The sequence below is a fragment of the Marmota flaviventris genome, chromosome 2, assembly GCF_047511675.1.
Source record: "Marmota flaviventris isolate mMarFla1 chromosome 2, mMarFla1.hap1, whole genome shotgun sequence".
NCBI classification, from domain to species: Eukaryota; Metazoa; Chordata; class Mammalia; order Rodentia; family Sciuridae; genus Marmota; species Marmota flaviventris.
This window is the reverse complement of record NC_092499.1, coordinates 159018931-159035691: the sequence shown is the minus strand read 5'-3', so window position 1 is coordinate 159035691 and position 16761 is coordinate 159018931. Positions and strand designations below refer to the sequence as shown.

The 16761-nt window shown below is 36.5% G+C and overlaps 1 protein-coding gene across 2 annotated transcripts; it reads left to right on the top strand.

Moving 5' to 3' along the window:
• The first annotated feature begins 1712 nt into the window (after nt 1–1712).
• Naa20 (N-alpha-acetyltransferase 20, NatB catalytic subunit) lies at nt 1713–16047 on the top strand. Of its 2 annotated transcripts, XM_027955703.2 has the most exons (6): nt 1714–1850; nt 6469–6493; nt 9499–9589; nt 10217–10352; nt 14922–15067; nt 15519–16047. In XM_027955703.2, the coding sequence occupies exons 1-6, from the start codon at nt 1798–1800 to the stop codon at nt 15602–15604; spliced, it is 537 nt and encodes a 178-aa protein (XP_027811504.1). In that variant the 5' UTR covers nt 1714–1797; the 3' UTR covers nt 15605–16047. The 2 variants fall into 2 exon arrangements, with proteins under 2 accessions (XP_027811512.1, XP_027811504.1); XM_027955711.2 differs by lacking the exon at nt 14922–15067 and having other exon boundaries at nt 1713–1850.
• The last annotated feature ends 714 nt before the right edge of the window (nt 16048–16761 follow it).

Here is a 16761-nt window from a genome sequence, read left to right as displayed (position 1 = left end):
TAGTATTCCTGAGTGCCTTGTGCATTTAAAATTCTCCTTGGAACTGACTGTTATATCTTTCTGGTTCTTTAACAAATGAGTCAACATCTTTGACATATGTTCACTTTACATTTGTATAAGAATCACAATTTTACCTTTTCTAAAATTTTTTCTGTAACATTTATTTAATGTGACACATTTTACTGATAGGAAATGGCCTCTGTAATTTCTCCTTGTTAAAATGCTTAGCAGACAATAACTGAACTCATGGTTTCATATTCTGCCTTCCTTTGGAATTTGCAGTACCTATGGTCATGAATTTGAAACTCCTAGGGGTTATTACATTTGCATATATTATTACATATATATATATATATATATATATATATATATATATATATATATATATATATATAGTTGAGATTTTGGAAACAATGCCTGGAGATGAGCTTGGGCCTTGGAGATTCTTGTTATTAGGGCTATCTACTTCTTCAACCATTTGATTTCTCTATTCCTCCTGCCATGTCTGGGCCACAAGAGCGGGCAGGGGGCTTCTGTGGAACAACTTGGGCCCCAGAGTAATTAGGGATGAGAGGACCTTGGAATTGATACTTCTTTTTGATTCGTTATTTGACTTGGTTTAACCTCTGCAATCTGTCCCACAAGACCATCTTAACAGGTGCTCAGAAAGGGGGTGGAAGGGAAAGAATCTCCCAAATCAAGCTAACCTTTCTTAACTTTTGAACCTCTGCTGTCTACTATGGTAACCACTACCCATGTGGCTATTGGGTGCTTAAAATTTGGCTGATATGACTGAAGAATAGAATTTTAAACTTTTAATTTAAACAATTCAAAAACTGCAATTCAATCCAGTTATTTGAAAATACTGTTTGGGACTATTTGAATGTGTGAATCTCCTTTTTAATCATACATTTTATGAAATCAAAATCTGGAGCAAGATAATTGCTCTTTCGAGTTGAAATAGGCTGAAACGGAAAATACACACCAGGTTTCAAAGTTTTACCACTAAAAAAAAGGTAAAATATTCCATTAATACCTTTTGTATTGACACGTTGAAATGATAATATTTCAGGTATACTGGGTAAAATAAAATATATTCTTAATATTAGCCAAGTGTGGCGATATAAACCTGCAATCCCAGCTACTTGGGAGGCTGAGGTAGTAGGATTGCAAGGCTGATCAACAACTTAGTGAGACCCTGTCTTAAAATAATATTTTGAAGGGCTGGGGATGTATGTAGCTCAAGGTAAAGTGCTTGTTTAGCAAGTCGTGAGGCCCTGGTGCTTAACTCCCTGCACCAAAAAAAAAAAAAAAAAAAAAAAAAAGAAGTTTATTTTTTGTTGTTGTTGTTTTGTAACGTGGTATTAGAAAAGATAAGATCACTTTGCCGTTAGCATCTTTGGGTCGGGACACCCAGGAGGGAGAATCCTCCCATTTCTCTTTATCTGGTTTGCTATGGGGCTCCCTTGTGGTTCTGGATCCTTTATGCTTTTGTTTTCTAATCCCTAGCAGCTTTTTTCTCCTTCCTGGGTGATTACACTGCTCTACAGTCGGTTTTAAAGTTCTGGGCACCAACAGTTTCTTCCACTCCCCACCTGTCTGCTCCTGGCGCCCCAAGACCTTAGAGGAGTGGTCTTGCAATTTCTGACTCTGCCCGCCAGAGGGAGCTCAGTTGCTGCCGTTGCTGCCTACCAACCTGAGGCCCGGAAGCAGTTCTCCTCGCGCGCGGGGCGACTTCCGGCGGAGTGAGCACAGGGTCGCGACGTGCCGGCTTTCTAGGGTGGCGGCGGTGGCGAGATGACCACGCTCCGGGCCTTCACGTGCGACGACCTGTTTCGCTTCAATAACATGTGAGTAAGACACGTCCTGAGCCGGCAGCTCCTGCCCGGGCCCCGCTTCCTGGACTGCCAGCTCTGTCCCTAGCTGCGACCCCGGCCGGACCCCCTCACCCAGGCCCGGGGCCTGGGAAGTTACCCCGCCGGCCGACTCTTGCGTCTCCTTCGGGGCTGCGGGGGTCCGAGGCCCGGTGGGTCCGGGACTGATTGCGCGCTGGCATTGGTGACCTCAGCCAAGGCACTTAAATAACTTCATCCTTTAACCCTGCGTGCCCATTGAGTACTGGGCAACGCCGGGGCCGACTCCAGGTCGTTGTCAGGGTGCGCTGGGCTGGCGGAGCGAGGTGGGCCAGCGATCCCTAGCCGCGGGTTTGGGCTCCACGCTTAGTTCTGGGGCTTACCGGTTAGTGACTTTTGGGTACTGTGGACACACTAAAGTACCCGCGGCGGAAGCTGTTGCAAGGTTCCGACTGAGGTCAATAGCTAAGTGTTTGCTGGGAACAAATCCATTGGTTAAATTGTATCCTAATGAAGTAACATTGTCATCATTGTGTCCCACCGCAGCAGGTGATGTCGCAGTCATAGTGTTTGAACGTTTAGTTACTGTATCTGCACATCCCCGGAGTAGACAACTTTTTTTTTTTTTTTTTCTGTCGTGAGGAGTCCAGGAAGAGGGCAGATGATTGTAGAGATCCATTGTATGCAGAGTCCTGGATTCGGTCTGAGTTAAGGCAAGATCCGTGACTTGCAAGTACTTTTTTTTTTTTTTTAAACAAATTATTATCAAAATTCCTAAACATTTAGAAGAGTTGAAAGAATTTTGCCTTGAGCTCCTGTAGGTACCACGTGGATTTTACAGTTGAAATTTTATTTTTACTACACTGGTCTTATCTCACGTTTGTCTGTCCATCTGTCAGTCCCCTAATCACTTTTAAAAACAATAGTGCAATAAGTGAAAACTGTGGGCCAGTGATTCAGATTCAAGTGTCAGGAGTGTGGGAAAAACTTTAGGATAAGGTGGATAGGAACATTGAGTAAGGCTTGAAGGATGAGGAAAATGTTGGGGAGGAGGAAGTTCATTCTGGAGAAGGTGTGTAAGTGAGAAAACAAGATGTTTAGTCAGACAGCTGGTATCAGTGTAAATTATAGTAGTTGGTTTCTGTAACAGCAGTCAGGGAAAAACAGGTTGAAGCTGGTCTTTGGATCCATGGTAGAGGGGTTTAAATGTGATTCTGTGGGAAGAATTTTCTGTTGGGCCCGACTTGTGTTGATTTCTCCCTGTCCCATACACTCCTGTTCTGAATGCTCATGTAATCACTTAATCCACTCATTTTACTTTATTTTATTTTGAGTAAGGTATTGCAAGCTTATATAAATTGTCCCAAGTGATGGAGCCCAGAGGTGGGAATGGGTTGAGCCAGGCATTTTCTCCAAGGAGATTGGCCCTGGTGGTTCTTGGAAAGTTGGTCCCTGACTATAGGGATTGTTTTAAAAATGCAAATTCTCTGATGTTTGAGACTATTGCTCTAAAGAAGTCCCTTGATATCTGTGGGGGATTTGTTTTAGGATCCAACATGGATCGCAGAATCCAATGATGATCAAGTTCCTTATTTACAATGGCATAATATTTGCATTTAACCTATGTGCCTCTGACACACTGTAGATTGTCTGAGATTTACTTATAATGCTTCATATAATGTGAATGCCTTATAAATAGTTGCTTTACTGGGTTATTTGGGGACCGATGACCAAAAAAGTCTATACTTAAAGGCACAAATGCAATTTTTTTCATATATTTTCAATCCAAAGTTGGTTGAATCCAAGGATGCAGAACCCACAGACATGGAAGGCAGACTGAACTCTTAACCAGTGTGCTCTGTGGGGTGTGAAGTAATTAGAGGAAATGAACCAGGCAGGTAAGCCACTTAGGAGTCCTTGGCAATGGCCCAGAGATGATGACTTGACAAAGGCGCAGGTTTGGGAGGTGCAGATGGGAGGTGACATGGTGGCAGAAGTTTGAGGAATAGACAGGTCAAAGCTTGTAGAATCAAAGATCTAGAAAGGGACAACACTGTTTTATATGAAAATGAATAAAATTGAAGAGTATACTCATGAACACTATAATCAAACTTTAGATTCCAGGTCACTTTGCTTGCTTAGCCTTTTCAGCATATACCAATAAGGTATATAGGAGCTCACTTTGTCTTCACTTTTACACTCCTTTTATTGTCATTTTGATTGGAAACAAAATCATTGCAGGGTAGGATTGCAGAAGGAATTGAAAGAAGCATTAGGTATAGACTGTTGCAATTAATTTAACTGAAATTTTATTCTTGGAACAATATTTGAGTGCCTAATAAGTGCCAGTACTAGAGCAGCAATGAAAATAATAAAAATATTGGTGTCTTTATGGAATTTACATTTTTAGAGATAAAAGTGGTAAATACAACTTAGTGTTCAGTATGAAGGAAGAAATAGAAGCAGGGAAGGAAAATTGGAAGTGTTTAGGAATTCAACTTTAGGTAGGGTGTTCAGGGAAGATGCCATTGAAGAAAGACCTAGGTGAAATGAGGGAGTGAGTCATTTGGATACCAGGAGCTTCCAGATCGAGGGGACAGTAAAGGTATCTGTGCAAAAGATATTTCAAATAGGAGGCAGCAACCAGTGTGGCTGGTATATCGTGAATACAGGCGTGTAAGAGATGAAGTCAGAGAGTCAAAGGCCTAGATCTTGGAAACTCCTTCCTGGGACTTGGGCTTCTCTGTCTTTTCATTAAGACACCCCAGTAGAAAGGTCAGGTAGGCATCTGGGCATGGGGGTCTCAAGTTTAGGTCTGGACTAAAGATAGGAATTTGAAGATCCTTACTGTGTGGATGATGGCAGGTTATCAGGAGACTATATGACACTAGTGATGGAATAACTGTAGAAAGAAAAGTCTAGAATATGCTCAAAGGTGTCAAGGAGACCGGTCACTGAGGTGGGAGAAAAAACTGATGGAGTCTTGGAAGCCAAGTGAAGAGAGTGTTTCAGGAAGAAGGAATGAGAAACTATGTGAAGAGCTGCTGATGACTAAGTGCAAATCCTATTTGTACATTTCTTCTAGGGAAGAGACAGAAATTTGAGATGCAGATTCAGGAGACAGAATCGCAAGAGCAGGGTCCTGAGTAGTGAGAGGGGTGGGATCTGCTGGCTGACACTCCATGCCTAATGACAGAAGTGCAAGCAAGCATCTGGTGGTCATTAGGTGGGTGGATTCATTGGTGGGACTTTGGTGACACTTTCTTCTCTTCTTACTGTTGTATTTTCTTTGTGATGAAATAGGAAGCAGCTGAGATAGAGAAGGGGCAACCTGTTGGAGAGTCAAGGTGAGACGAGAGGATATGAAGTAGTCAAGAAGTGTAGGAGAGTGAATCCCCACACTGTGTTAGAGCAGTGATTCTCCAGGTGAGGGTCAGGGATCTGCGGGGTCCCCAGGATTGTTTTGGAGTTCTGCAAGAACAAAACTATTTTCATAATACTAAGATTTTTTTTTAAATGCCTTTTTCACTCTCATTGTCTTAAAAGCATACATTGGGGTTTTCCTGATGTGTTATCTTTCAACAGCAAGCATAACAAATCCTTGAAAATTCAGCTGGTTTCTTTTAAAGCCAGTCATTTCAAAACTGTTAAAAGTGTCATTGTTGTCGCTAAGTTTTTGTTTATTTTCCAAAATACAGTGATTTCTTGGTAAAGTTATTAATGTTAACATATAATTGACTTATTAAATAGATTTTCAATGAATATTTTTAATTTTAAAACATCAATATATATAACCTATCTAAACTAAAAGTTGAATACTTTTTTAGTGTAAAGGGGGTTTTTGAAACCAAAAAGATTGAGAACTTACTGGAATAGAGAGATGTAATATGGCATTGTTAAGGGTACCAAAAAACTTGACTATAAATGGGAAGAAGGTTGAAAGTTGCTGATTTGTGTCTGAAAAAATAACAGTTCCATTAAATGAACAGGAAAGTGAGAGGCCAGAGCTGAATGGGGATGGAGGATATGGGTTTTAAGAATGGTGTGATGATGGTGTGGTAGTACATGCTGGCACCAGGGCCAGGCTGGGGAAAGCCTCCTTCAAAAATGCACAATGGAAAGTATAGGAATGGGGCTGGTGGAAATGTAGGAGTAGGTAAGTAAAAACTGAATGTTCATATTTATAAGGTGGAAAAGAGAAAGAAAAAACTGTAAGGGAAGGCCCCACAGGCAGGTAGAATCCTTGTGTGAAATGGGGTAGCAGGCAAGTTTGACTTGCTGTCTATATTCATGATACTAGGTATATGCCTAGTTGGTCCCCAGCTTCACTAACAATTTATTATCTTCTATAAGATTCTTGTGCAATTTGTTAAGAGTAAAATAATTTGTAAAGCAGTTAAATGAAAATGTATAGATAATTTTATAGTTGCTGTTGACAACTCATGATGGCTACTAGGTAGTATTAACCATCTTTCTTGGCTCGAAAGTTAATTTTAAAGTTGTGGAGTAAGTATATTTTGTTTTCCTGTGGCATATTATTTTTTGTTTAAGCAGTTTTATTAAAACTGGTTTTCGTAAACACTGCTTATTTTGACATTTCTTTTGTTTCTTTCAGTAACTTGGACCCACTTACAGAAACTGTATCCTTTAAAAAAAAAAAAAATTAAATGAAGATTTACCCAGTAAGGAAAATGGAGAAATAAAAGGAAAAATTACACACAAGGGCTGAAAACTTTAAAAACCTGTAAATCACTTTAAAAAACAATGAAAACAATAGTTGCCTTAAATCTGCCTGGCAAACTACTCATATATATATACTTTACATAAATCTGTAACATTATAGCTCCCTTGCCCACTTTGCCCCATAGCAGTAGCATGGCTGTATGTATATACCAAAAAGCACAGTGACTTCAGTAAGATGGCTGTTTCCCTCTAAATGAAGTCTCCAGTAACCACCCTCTTTGCAATTTTAATTATTGAATTATTCCCAGAGTAGCTTTGGTCTTCCTGTTCCAGGTGGCCTCAGAGCAAACGATCAGTATGGCAGCAGAATCAACAGAGGGGAGGTGAGTGTGTCCTTCCGTTTTAAGAGTAATTTTGCAAAGCACCATAAAGAACCTGCCTCCTGCCCCACCTGTCTAGTCTATTTGTAGTCCAGAATTAAGCCCACCTTGAAATTGGGACTTGTTACTAAAGTGAATAGAGGATTTGGGGTAATAATTGATAGTCTCTATCATCATCCCAACATAAAAATGGGCAGAATATGGAAAGTTAGGACATTCTTGGTTATGTTGCTATAATAGATAACTACATATCTTCGGTGGTTTAAAATGAAACATTAGATTTCTGGATTATACTTTATGTCCATTGCAGAGCGATAGGATGTTCTGTTAATTGATAATTTAATTTATGCCCCAAGAGGGTATAGTAGAAGCTTGTAAACTTGTAAAGTCCATCTTACCAGTCAGAAGACATGCAAACTTAAATCAAAATGAGAAACCATATGTAACAGAGTAGATGATCCAGAAATTAAAAAAAAAAAAAAAAAGATAAAACTCAATATTAATGATGATGGGGTAAAAAAAAAAGCATTCTCATAAATTGCTGGTGACAGTATCAACTGGTATAGTCTCACTAGAAGGTGATTTTGAAATATAATACTTAGAGATTCCATTACCTAAAAGCAAAAATAATTTTTAAAAATAGAGGCTTTTATCATAGGTAAGCAAATTCAGGTCCATGGGCCAAATTTGGCCCACTTTTTTTTTATGTAAATAAGATTATATTGAGACGTGCCCATGCTGACTAATTTGTTGTCTGCTTCCCTACTTAATGATCATCCTGTATCAAAGTCTCTGTGTAGCATTTATCATCATCTAAGATTCTTACTTGTTCACTGTGTGTTTACTCATGGACTATGAATGTCAGATTTACTCTGTGATGCTTGGCACATAGATAGATATTCAATACATTAATTTTTCTGTAATTACATTGGAAAATTAATGGCTAGTTCCTATTTTGGCTTCAACCATAAAACTGACATGCAAACTTAAATAAAAAAAAAGATATGCAAACACAATTATGTTTTTTTGTTTTGTTTAAAGGAAACTTTTTATCATCCATTACTTTTCATACTCCTTAACAGGATCTAGTGTAGGATTCTTTTTTACTTATAGTACCTCACCCACTGGCCAGAGACCATATGGTCCACAAGCATAGGAAATTTACTGTCTAGGCCTTTAAGAGAAAAAGTTTGCTACCCCTGAGTTACATCATGATAAAAATTATTTCAGGAGAATTACATTGAAATTTTGGAATTCACACATAACAAGGATATGGTTAAATAAATTAAGATGTATCCAAGAAGGACTTACAAAGTTTTTTGGGAAACTAGAAATGACCCAGGTGTCTCCCGACAGGAGACAGAGTATTTAGATTTGTCTTCATATCAGGGAATCCTACACAGTAGTAAAAATTAACCACAGGTACAGGCTATAAGAGGACTATAGATCAGAAACAAAATTGAGTAGAACAAGAAAAATCCACAAAGCTTTCATTTGAATTTTTAAAATTATGACTAATAAAAACTATCTCCCTGTCTTTAAAAGAAAAAAGTCAAAAGGTTTTTGAAGAATTTTGAATGCCAAAGGAAAATTCTTACTGTATAATAAAGGAAAATATTAGAATGCAAATCAACTTATACAATGTGCTTTGAGTGGCATCTAAATTTTACAGTTAAATCCCATAATCAAAGTGAGTTCATATTTGAAACTACTCTGTTAGGTCCTACTGGTTGATTTGAGGAGTAGGCAAGATGATTAAGGAGTGAGTGGCTTCATGGCAGCAAGACTGGATGGCCTGCCATGTTAAGGTTGTTTTACAGAGCTGAAGATAAAATAATGACTGTTCCTCAGAGGAGGGCTTTGTGCAGGCCAGGCAAACACTCTACCACTGAGCTTTGTATGATTGATGGTGTCCTCTCATTAAATTGTATTAGAGTGCTTATACTGAGAAGACATATAGGAGAGTACCTCTCAGTAAGGACACCCTAGGGTCAAAGAGTTAAGTAATGAGCAGACATACTTGATTCCTTTAATCACATTTTATCTGCATTATTAAAATTTGAATCAGTGGAGGGGAAAAATAGGTAATTATTGCCCCTGAAAGGACTTAGGTTGTACTTATTTTCAGTTTCATGGCTGAAGCCAAAGTAGGAACTATCCATTAATTTTCCAGTGCAATTATGGAAGGATAAATATATTGAACATTTATGTGCTAAGCACCACACAGTAAATCTGACATTCATAATCCATGAGTTAACAGACAGTGAACAAATAAGAATCTCAGGTGATGATAAATGCTACACAGAGACTTAGATACAGGATGGTCAGTAAGTAGGGAAGCAAACTGTACAAGAACTTGGGAGTCCTGATTCTTTGCTTTCTAGCAGTCTCCATTTCACAACTGAGGTGATATGTCTAGGCAATTTTGTAAAAATTCAGTGCTAACCTAAATATTTCATGTATTGGGCATAATTAGGAATTTTACAGAGCTGAAGATAAAGTAACAATTATGTTTTTTTGTGTTTTGTTTTAAGGGAACTTTTTACCGTCCATTACTTTTCATACTCCTTAACAGGATCTAGTATGGGATTCCTTTTTACTTACAGTACCTCGCCCACTGGCCAGAGTATTTCATCGTTGCAGAGGCACCTGGTGGAGAATTAATGGGTTATAGTAAGTATAAAACCACTAGCACTTTTTTGGGTAGAAAGTTAAGATTTTAATGTAGATTTCAACATGATTACTTTAGACTATAGAATTGGAATCATGATGCCTGTGTTTTATTTTCTTTTCAACTACTCAACAGCTTACTGATCACTTCTCTTTTAGCGATTGTTCTAGGTAACAGTGAACCAGGCAGACATGATCTCATTTTTCTTGGACTTTCATTCTATATTTATATCATGGCTTATTTGGCATATATAATGTGTGGATTGTATCATCTTCATTGAATTAGTAGCATTACTAACAAAAATTTAAGCTGTGAATTGTCTCTTTATTGTATGCACATACCCACATATATACATACCTCCATGAAAACTTTTCCTGATTCTATAAACAGATGTGGCATTTCATTTGCAAGGGAATTTTAAAATAAATAGCATTAACTGGATACTTAAAAATGAAAACTTTGAGGGCTGGGGTTGTAGCTCAGTGGTAGAGCACTTGCCTAGCGTGTAGGAGGCACTGGGTTTGATTTTCAGTACCGCACATAAATAAATTTTTTAAAAAATGAAAACTCTGATTTTATGTTAATCAGTGTGTCTAATTACTGAATGCTTTTGTTGTTGTTGTCGGCAGTTATGGGTAAAGCAGAAGGCTCAGTAGCCAGGGAAGAATGGCATGGGCACGTCACAGCTCTGTCTGTTGCCCCTGAATTTCGACGTCTTGGTTTGGCTGCTAAACTTATGGAGTTATTAGAAGAGATTTCAGAAAGGTGAGATCCAGTTTTTCAAATATACTTAGTGATTTATGAACCCTCACCATTTTTGTCTGTAGAACATCTGTAAGATTTTCCCCCACTTCTGGCTGAGTAGCTGCTGTGTCTTTATACTTTGCAGGGTTTTACTTTCAACTTCTAGTAGTTCTTAGAACTGTCACCTATTCTGAGTGATGTCATTGTTCCTGTTTTGTTATTGAGGAAAATTAAGGCAGAGTGTTGCAGTGACCTGTCATAGGCCTATACACTGGATAACTGGTGATATTAAAGACTAGCCTTCAAGGAAGGTTTATTTTTGTGTTCTTGCTACTATGGTATAAGTTCCTAAATTTTGTTATCATTGTTCTGCGTATCTTAGTAGAATTTTCAGTGTTCCTGTACCAAAAGAAAATAGTTCCATCTTAAGTTTAATAAATACTTACAAGCCTAACAGCTTGTAAAATAGCCACTTTGAAAAGATAAACTGAAATAACATGCATTTTCATTTCATTTTTAACTGTGTGGTTATTATCTATTAATGATATGTGCACCAAGGGCATTGAATGGTTTTTTAAAATTTTTTTTGTTCTAGAGTGCTAGGGGCACTCTACCATGAGCTACATACATCCCCAGCTCTTTTTATTTTTATTTTGAGACAGGGTCTTGCTAAGTTGCTGAGGCTGGCCTTGAACTTGTGAACTTGTGATCCTTCTGCCTCAGCCTCCCAAGTAGCTGGGATTAACAGGTGTGTTCCACAGTGACTGACTGACTGACTTCTTAAACCTTGGAAATAGATTCACCATCCTGTTTCCCATTGCTATTCATGTGGCACTAGTGCTTTTTAAAATTATAGCAACTGCCAAAAACCCAGCTTCATAAAAATATTATGTAATTAAAAGGAATGTAGCATAATGTTGAATTTGTTAACTACTTTGAACTAGTATTTTGCCAGTATCTGACATATAAAGTTTTACTATGTTTTCCCTAAGCATCTTGAAAATCCTATAACCCTTCTATGAATTTGGGATACCCGAGTGCAGTTTGGGAACTGCCAACATTATGACATTTAAAAAGGGAGAGTCATATATTAAATACTCTCACTATGTGAGATAAAAAAGTAGTAATTAAAAGGAAGGCTTCTCCCATTTCTCATTCTAGAAAAGTCAAGATAATGTAAGTCTGACCAATTATTCAGATGCCATTTGTTTCTCAAGGTAAATGTCTGAAAGAGTAATAGGAAAGTAGATTGTTATGAAAAAAAGGTCTGGAGGCTTAATTTTCACATAATTCTTGGATTTAATAAAGGCAAATTTTAAAGAAGTAACTGTGGCCACAAACATTCTGAGTCAAGTAGGATGCCAATCCCTTTAGAGAATAAAGGAAATGGTGTTAGCTGAAAAAGAAGTTGACTCTAGATTTTACAGTTTTTTTTAAAAGTTATGCCTAGACTGAATAAGGAAGGGAAGAAAATTTTAATAATACATAGTTTATACACATTTATTAATGACATCCTTGTTGGAAAAAAGTTATTTAGCATTCTTGTATAGCAGATAGAATGATAGGAAATAAGTTCCAACTGTAACCTTGCACATGTGTAATTAATTATAGGATAGATTCTCTCTCTCTTTGACTAGAAAACCACTAAGCTTCTTCTCTTCTAGTTTTAGAAGCTTCATTATTTTAGGGTAGCTGTTAAGACTTAAGTTATTTGTATGAGTGTATGTATGTATGCATGTATTTAAATGTATACATTAAAAGTATAAACAGTAGATAATTACCAAAAGAGGAGACAAAAAATTTAAATGATAAGAATCAGTCCAAAAGAAGAGAAAGGAAATTTAAACTGGCAATACAAAAAGTATGAAATAAAGCAGTAGCTATGAATCCAAACACTATCAGTAATTAGAATAGGAAATGTTAGGACTAATGATTCCAGTTAAAAGACAGAAGAAGTGTATTGTATTTACAGGAAATATTTATAAACATTAAAAAATACACAAAGATTGAAAGAAAAATTTAAGGTATTATGTCATGAAAAGTCTAATGGAAAGAAAGTTGGTGTACTTCCATTAAGTTACATTATAGTTGAATAATTATTACCAGAGTAAAGAAGGGTCATTGTATACAGATAAAAGATTTAATCCATCAAAAAGATGTGTTAGAAATTTTATGTACCCAATGATATAAATTCAAAATAAAAATCCAAAACTTGACAAAACAACAGTGATAAATAGACAGATGATTATTACAGTGGGAAATTTGAACATGCTTATTCCTGATAGAACAATAGACAGAAATTGGTTAAGGGTACAGAATGAAGGTCAGTGAACTTTTTCTGAACCAGAGAGTAAATAGAGTTTTCAGGTCACCTGAGATTTGTTGCATTGTCTTATATTAATTTATTTTTAACTCTTTGGAATTAAGTCATTACTTTACCTTGAGAGCCAATTCTTACCTTAAAGGATTTCAATTAGGTAGTATAACTTTCTGCAAAGAGAGCTTTGGCTTTTCTGGCAAATTTCAGCAAACATTTAAGAAATGACTATTGTAAGGTCACTTTTACACAAGCAAAAAAAATCTTGGAACATTCTTCAACTTATTTTTTAAGGCTAGGATAACCTTGATAACAGTACCTGACAAAAAACATGAAAATGGAAGAACTGAGGAAATCTCATTCCTTAAGTGCAAAAAAAAAAAAAAAAATCCCAGAAAGATCATGGGGCAAAATGGGTTCAGTGGATAACATCAGGAACAAGGTTGTTTTAACTTCACACTAAATGAGAACAACTGTTTTTTCATTAAGTGCAGTAAACTTGGTACAATCCAATATTCATTCTTGATTAAAAACCAAAAACAACAAACTGTTAGCCAACTAGGAAAAAGGAGGAGAGTGTCCTTAACCTAAAAGAAAAATTATTATCAATAATAAACCTCTAGTAAATATACTTTATAGTCACTAGATGAACATTCATAAATCAATTAAAAACTTAGATGTAAAAGGCAAAACTAAAAAGCTCTTTGGATATGAGATAGAAGAGTGTTTATGTGACCTCAGGGTACAAAAGAATAACTTGGAACAGGCCAAAACGTGCTTAACTGTAAGAAGAAGGTTTTATGTTCAACCTTACTAACAACTGGCATAAATTTGATCATCAAAAGATACATTGGAGGGCTGGGATTGTGGCTCAGCGGTAGAGCGCCCGCCTAGCATGGGCAGGACCTAGGTTCAATTCTCAGCACTACATAAAAATAAAGGCATTGTGTTGTGTCCATCTACAAAAAAGATATTTTTTCTCTCTCTCTCAAAAAAAAAAAAAAAGATACATTGGAGATAATGATAAGACAAGCCACAAACGGGAAAAGATATTTCCAAAAATATTATATAATGCTGAATATCCAAAATACATAGACAGCTGCAGCTTGGGGGGAAATTGTGTGAAAGACTACTAAGTATTGAATAGGAGAAATCTAAATGATCAATAACCAGAAATATATTCAGCCTTGTTAGTAATCAAATGCAAATTAAAATTACACTGAGATATCATTACACCATTAGTCTGGCAAAAATAAAAATGTCAGATGCATTAAAGCTTGTTACTGTGGGATTGGAGTCTCATCCACTTCTATAGGAGGGTAAGTTTTACAAGCAGTTTGGAAAACAGGTTGGCATTATCTAATAAAGTTGAAAACGGTTATGACACAACAATATATATCCTAGTTATAGATCTTAGATGATACTATTCCACAAGATGCTCAATTAAAAAGTTTTCATAGCAGCATAGTTAGTGGTGGTGGTTGTTTTGTATGTGTGCTTGTGTGTTTGGTGGTACAGGAGATTGAACCCAGTGCCTTGCACATGTGCTAGGCAAGAGCTCTCCCACTGAGCTACATCAGCCTCCACAGCATAAACTGTACTAGTACAAACTGGAAATGCTTTTCAGTAGGACCATGGATGGCTTGTGGTGTATTCATACAGTGGAATGCTTAACAAAGTGAAGATGAACAAGCTCCAGCTCACAGTGCTGACTGAGGCGAATCACAAAGGAATGCATAAAGTCTGATTCCATTACATATAGACAACAGGAGGAACTAAACTATAATAGATGGTAAATCGACAACAGAAAGCAAACAGAAAATAGTCTGGTCACAAGGGTCAGGATGTGGAGACCTCTGAGTGAATGAACGTATATATTACCACAAAGACTTGTGGGCTTCAGGGCTGCAACCAGCATCCTGCTATGGCTATTTGCCGTTTGTGCACATGAGAGAAAACATCATGTACTATGACTGTTTTATAAAATAAGCATATCAATTACTGTGACATAAAATACACAGTAATTTTTAAAAACCAGTAGCAAAATTGTAGGAAAAAAATTATATTTTAAGAAAACGTATTAAGCTTTTGACTGTTTGCAAAAACAGTCATCTTTTTGTACCGCAGAATTGTCAAGCTGCAAAGTCTTGTTACTGAGTAGTCAAAGCAAAGTAAAAACAAGTATTGTTTTTAAAAATCTGTATTTATTACTTCCTAGGGTTTCTCACATTCCAACATCTTTCTTTTTTTTGTTTTTTTTTGTTTTTTTAAAGAAAGGGTGGATTTTTTGTTGATCTCTTTGTAAGAGTATCTAACCAAGTTGCAGTCAACATGTACAAGCAATTGGGCTACAGTGTGTATAGGACGGTCATAGAGTACTATTCAGCCAGCAACGGGGAGCCCGATGAGGATGCTTATGGTAAGCTCCCTTCCAAAGCAGTAACTCCAAGAAGAAGCCAGAACAGTTAAATTTTTTCTCCAGGTTGAAATATTCAATTATTTTAATATATTAAAAAGAACCATATTGGACTTGGATATTTAAATCACCTTTAACATGTTTATGAACTTTATTAGTGATTAACTTACATTAACTAACCAGTGGTCAGTTTTTGTAAATTATTGTTTCATAATATTATGAGTATGGTATTTAAGATCGAATGTGTATGATGAATTAAATCCTGGGTGGGGTTTGGTTAGCATCTGATATACTTGCAATTGGAATTCTTACTTATAAATACATTTCTCTTAGAGTCTGGAAGTGGGAATATAGGACAAAATCTTTTATGGGAACTTTACCTACATACATTTTAAATTTGATATGAAGTGTTTTGATACTTGGATACTTCACATTAAACTTTGCTTCCTAACAGATATGAGGAAGGCACTTTCCAGGGACACTGAGAAGAAATCCATCATACCATTACCTCATCCTGTGAGGCCTGAAGACATTGAATAACCATAGGCAGTGGTTCTTAGGCAGTTGTTCCAAATAGTTTATGGACAATATTATTTTCATTGGATGATCTTGGAGCACTATTAGGAGAAAAGTAATCATTTAGGTCTTAAAGACTAAGAAAATACAGGATATAAACATTTTCAATCTCATTGTTTCCATTTAGCAATATCACATGTCTTAAAGCTGTTTGCTCTAATAAAATTCAATCAAGAAGGCAGCTAGGTCAGAAGGAAGCTTTCCACTATCATGATTCATAATGTCCACTATATGCCGGGAAAAGACTTGCTCCAGCCTCTTAAATTCTGTGCCTGAGAACCACTGCTGCATATATATATATATATATATTTTTTATTTTGTATTGAACTGTTAATTGAAGCTTTAAAAGCATATATGAAATGTATAAATCTAAGATGTATAATAAAATACATTGTTGATTCTATGAATGTTTTCTGGGTGTCTGCTGGTCATTTATACAACTAAAGATTATGAAAGTTCATCAGATATATTTTTCTTATTTTTTTTTTTTTTACTACATATACAGTTAAGCTGCTTGTCATGTACAGATTCTTCCTAGTTGTTTCCTGGATTTTTTTTTTTTTTTCTTTCAGTACTGTTTAATCCTGCCTTCCTAAATACAAAAAGAAGCTGATGTGTGTTTTGGTTTTTTTTTTTTCAAGAAGAAAAGGAACTTAATTCCTAAAGAAACAGATCATAGGCTGACCATGTGTTTTCATATATAGTTTCATTACCTCTAGCATCTGAAAATATCCAATAAGTAAAAGAAAAAAACTAAAGAAAAATCCACATGAAATGATTAAAAAGCTTTTACTGTAGAAAGGATTTTGGTGAAGTTCAGGAAAAAGATAAATGCATCTTTTATGTTCTCCCATAGGAGAATAACTTTCCTTCCAGCATTTCACACTGGCACATTTGTTATGACTTTGAGAACATGATCTCTAACTTTTTCTTATGTCTACACGCAACCTAAACAGAACAGATAATTCTAGGAAGACTGGCTGGTCATTAACGTTCAGACCTATTTGTCTCTCCCCTTGACTGCATATTTAATAAAGGACAATCAGATTCTCCTAAGACCTCAGTCAGTATAACCAATCTGACACCCCAAAGTGTGAAACTGGTCCAGTAACAAAAGCAGA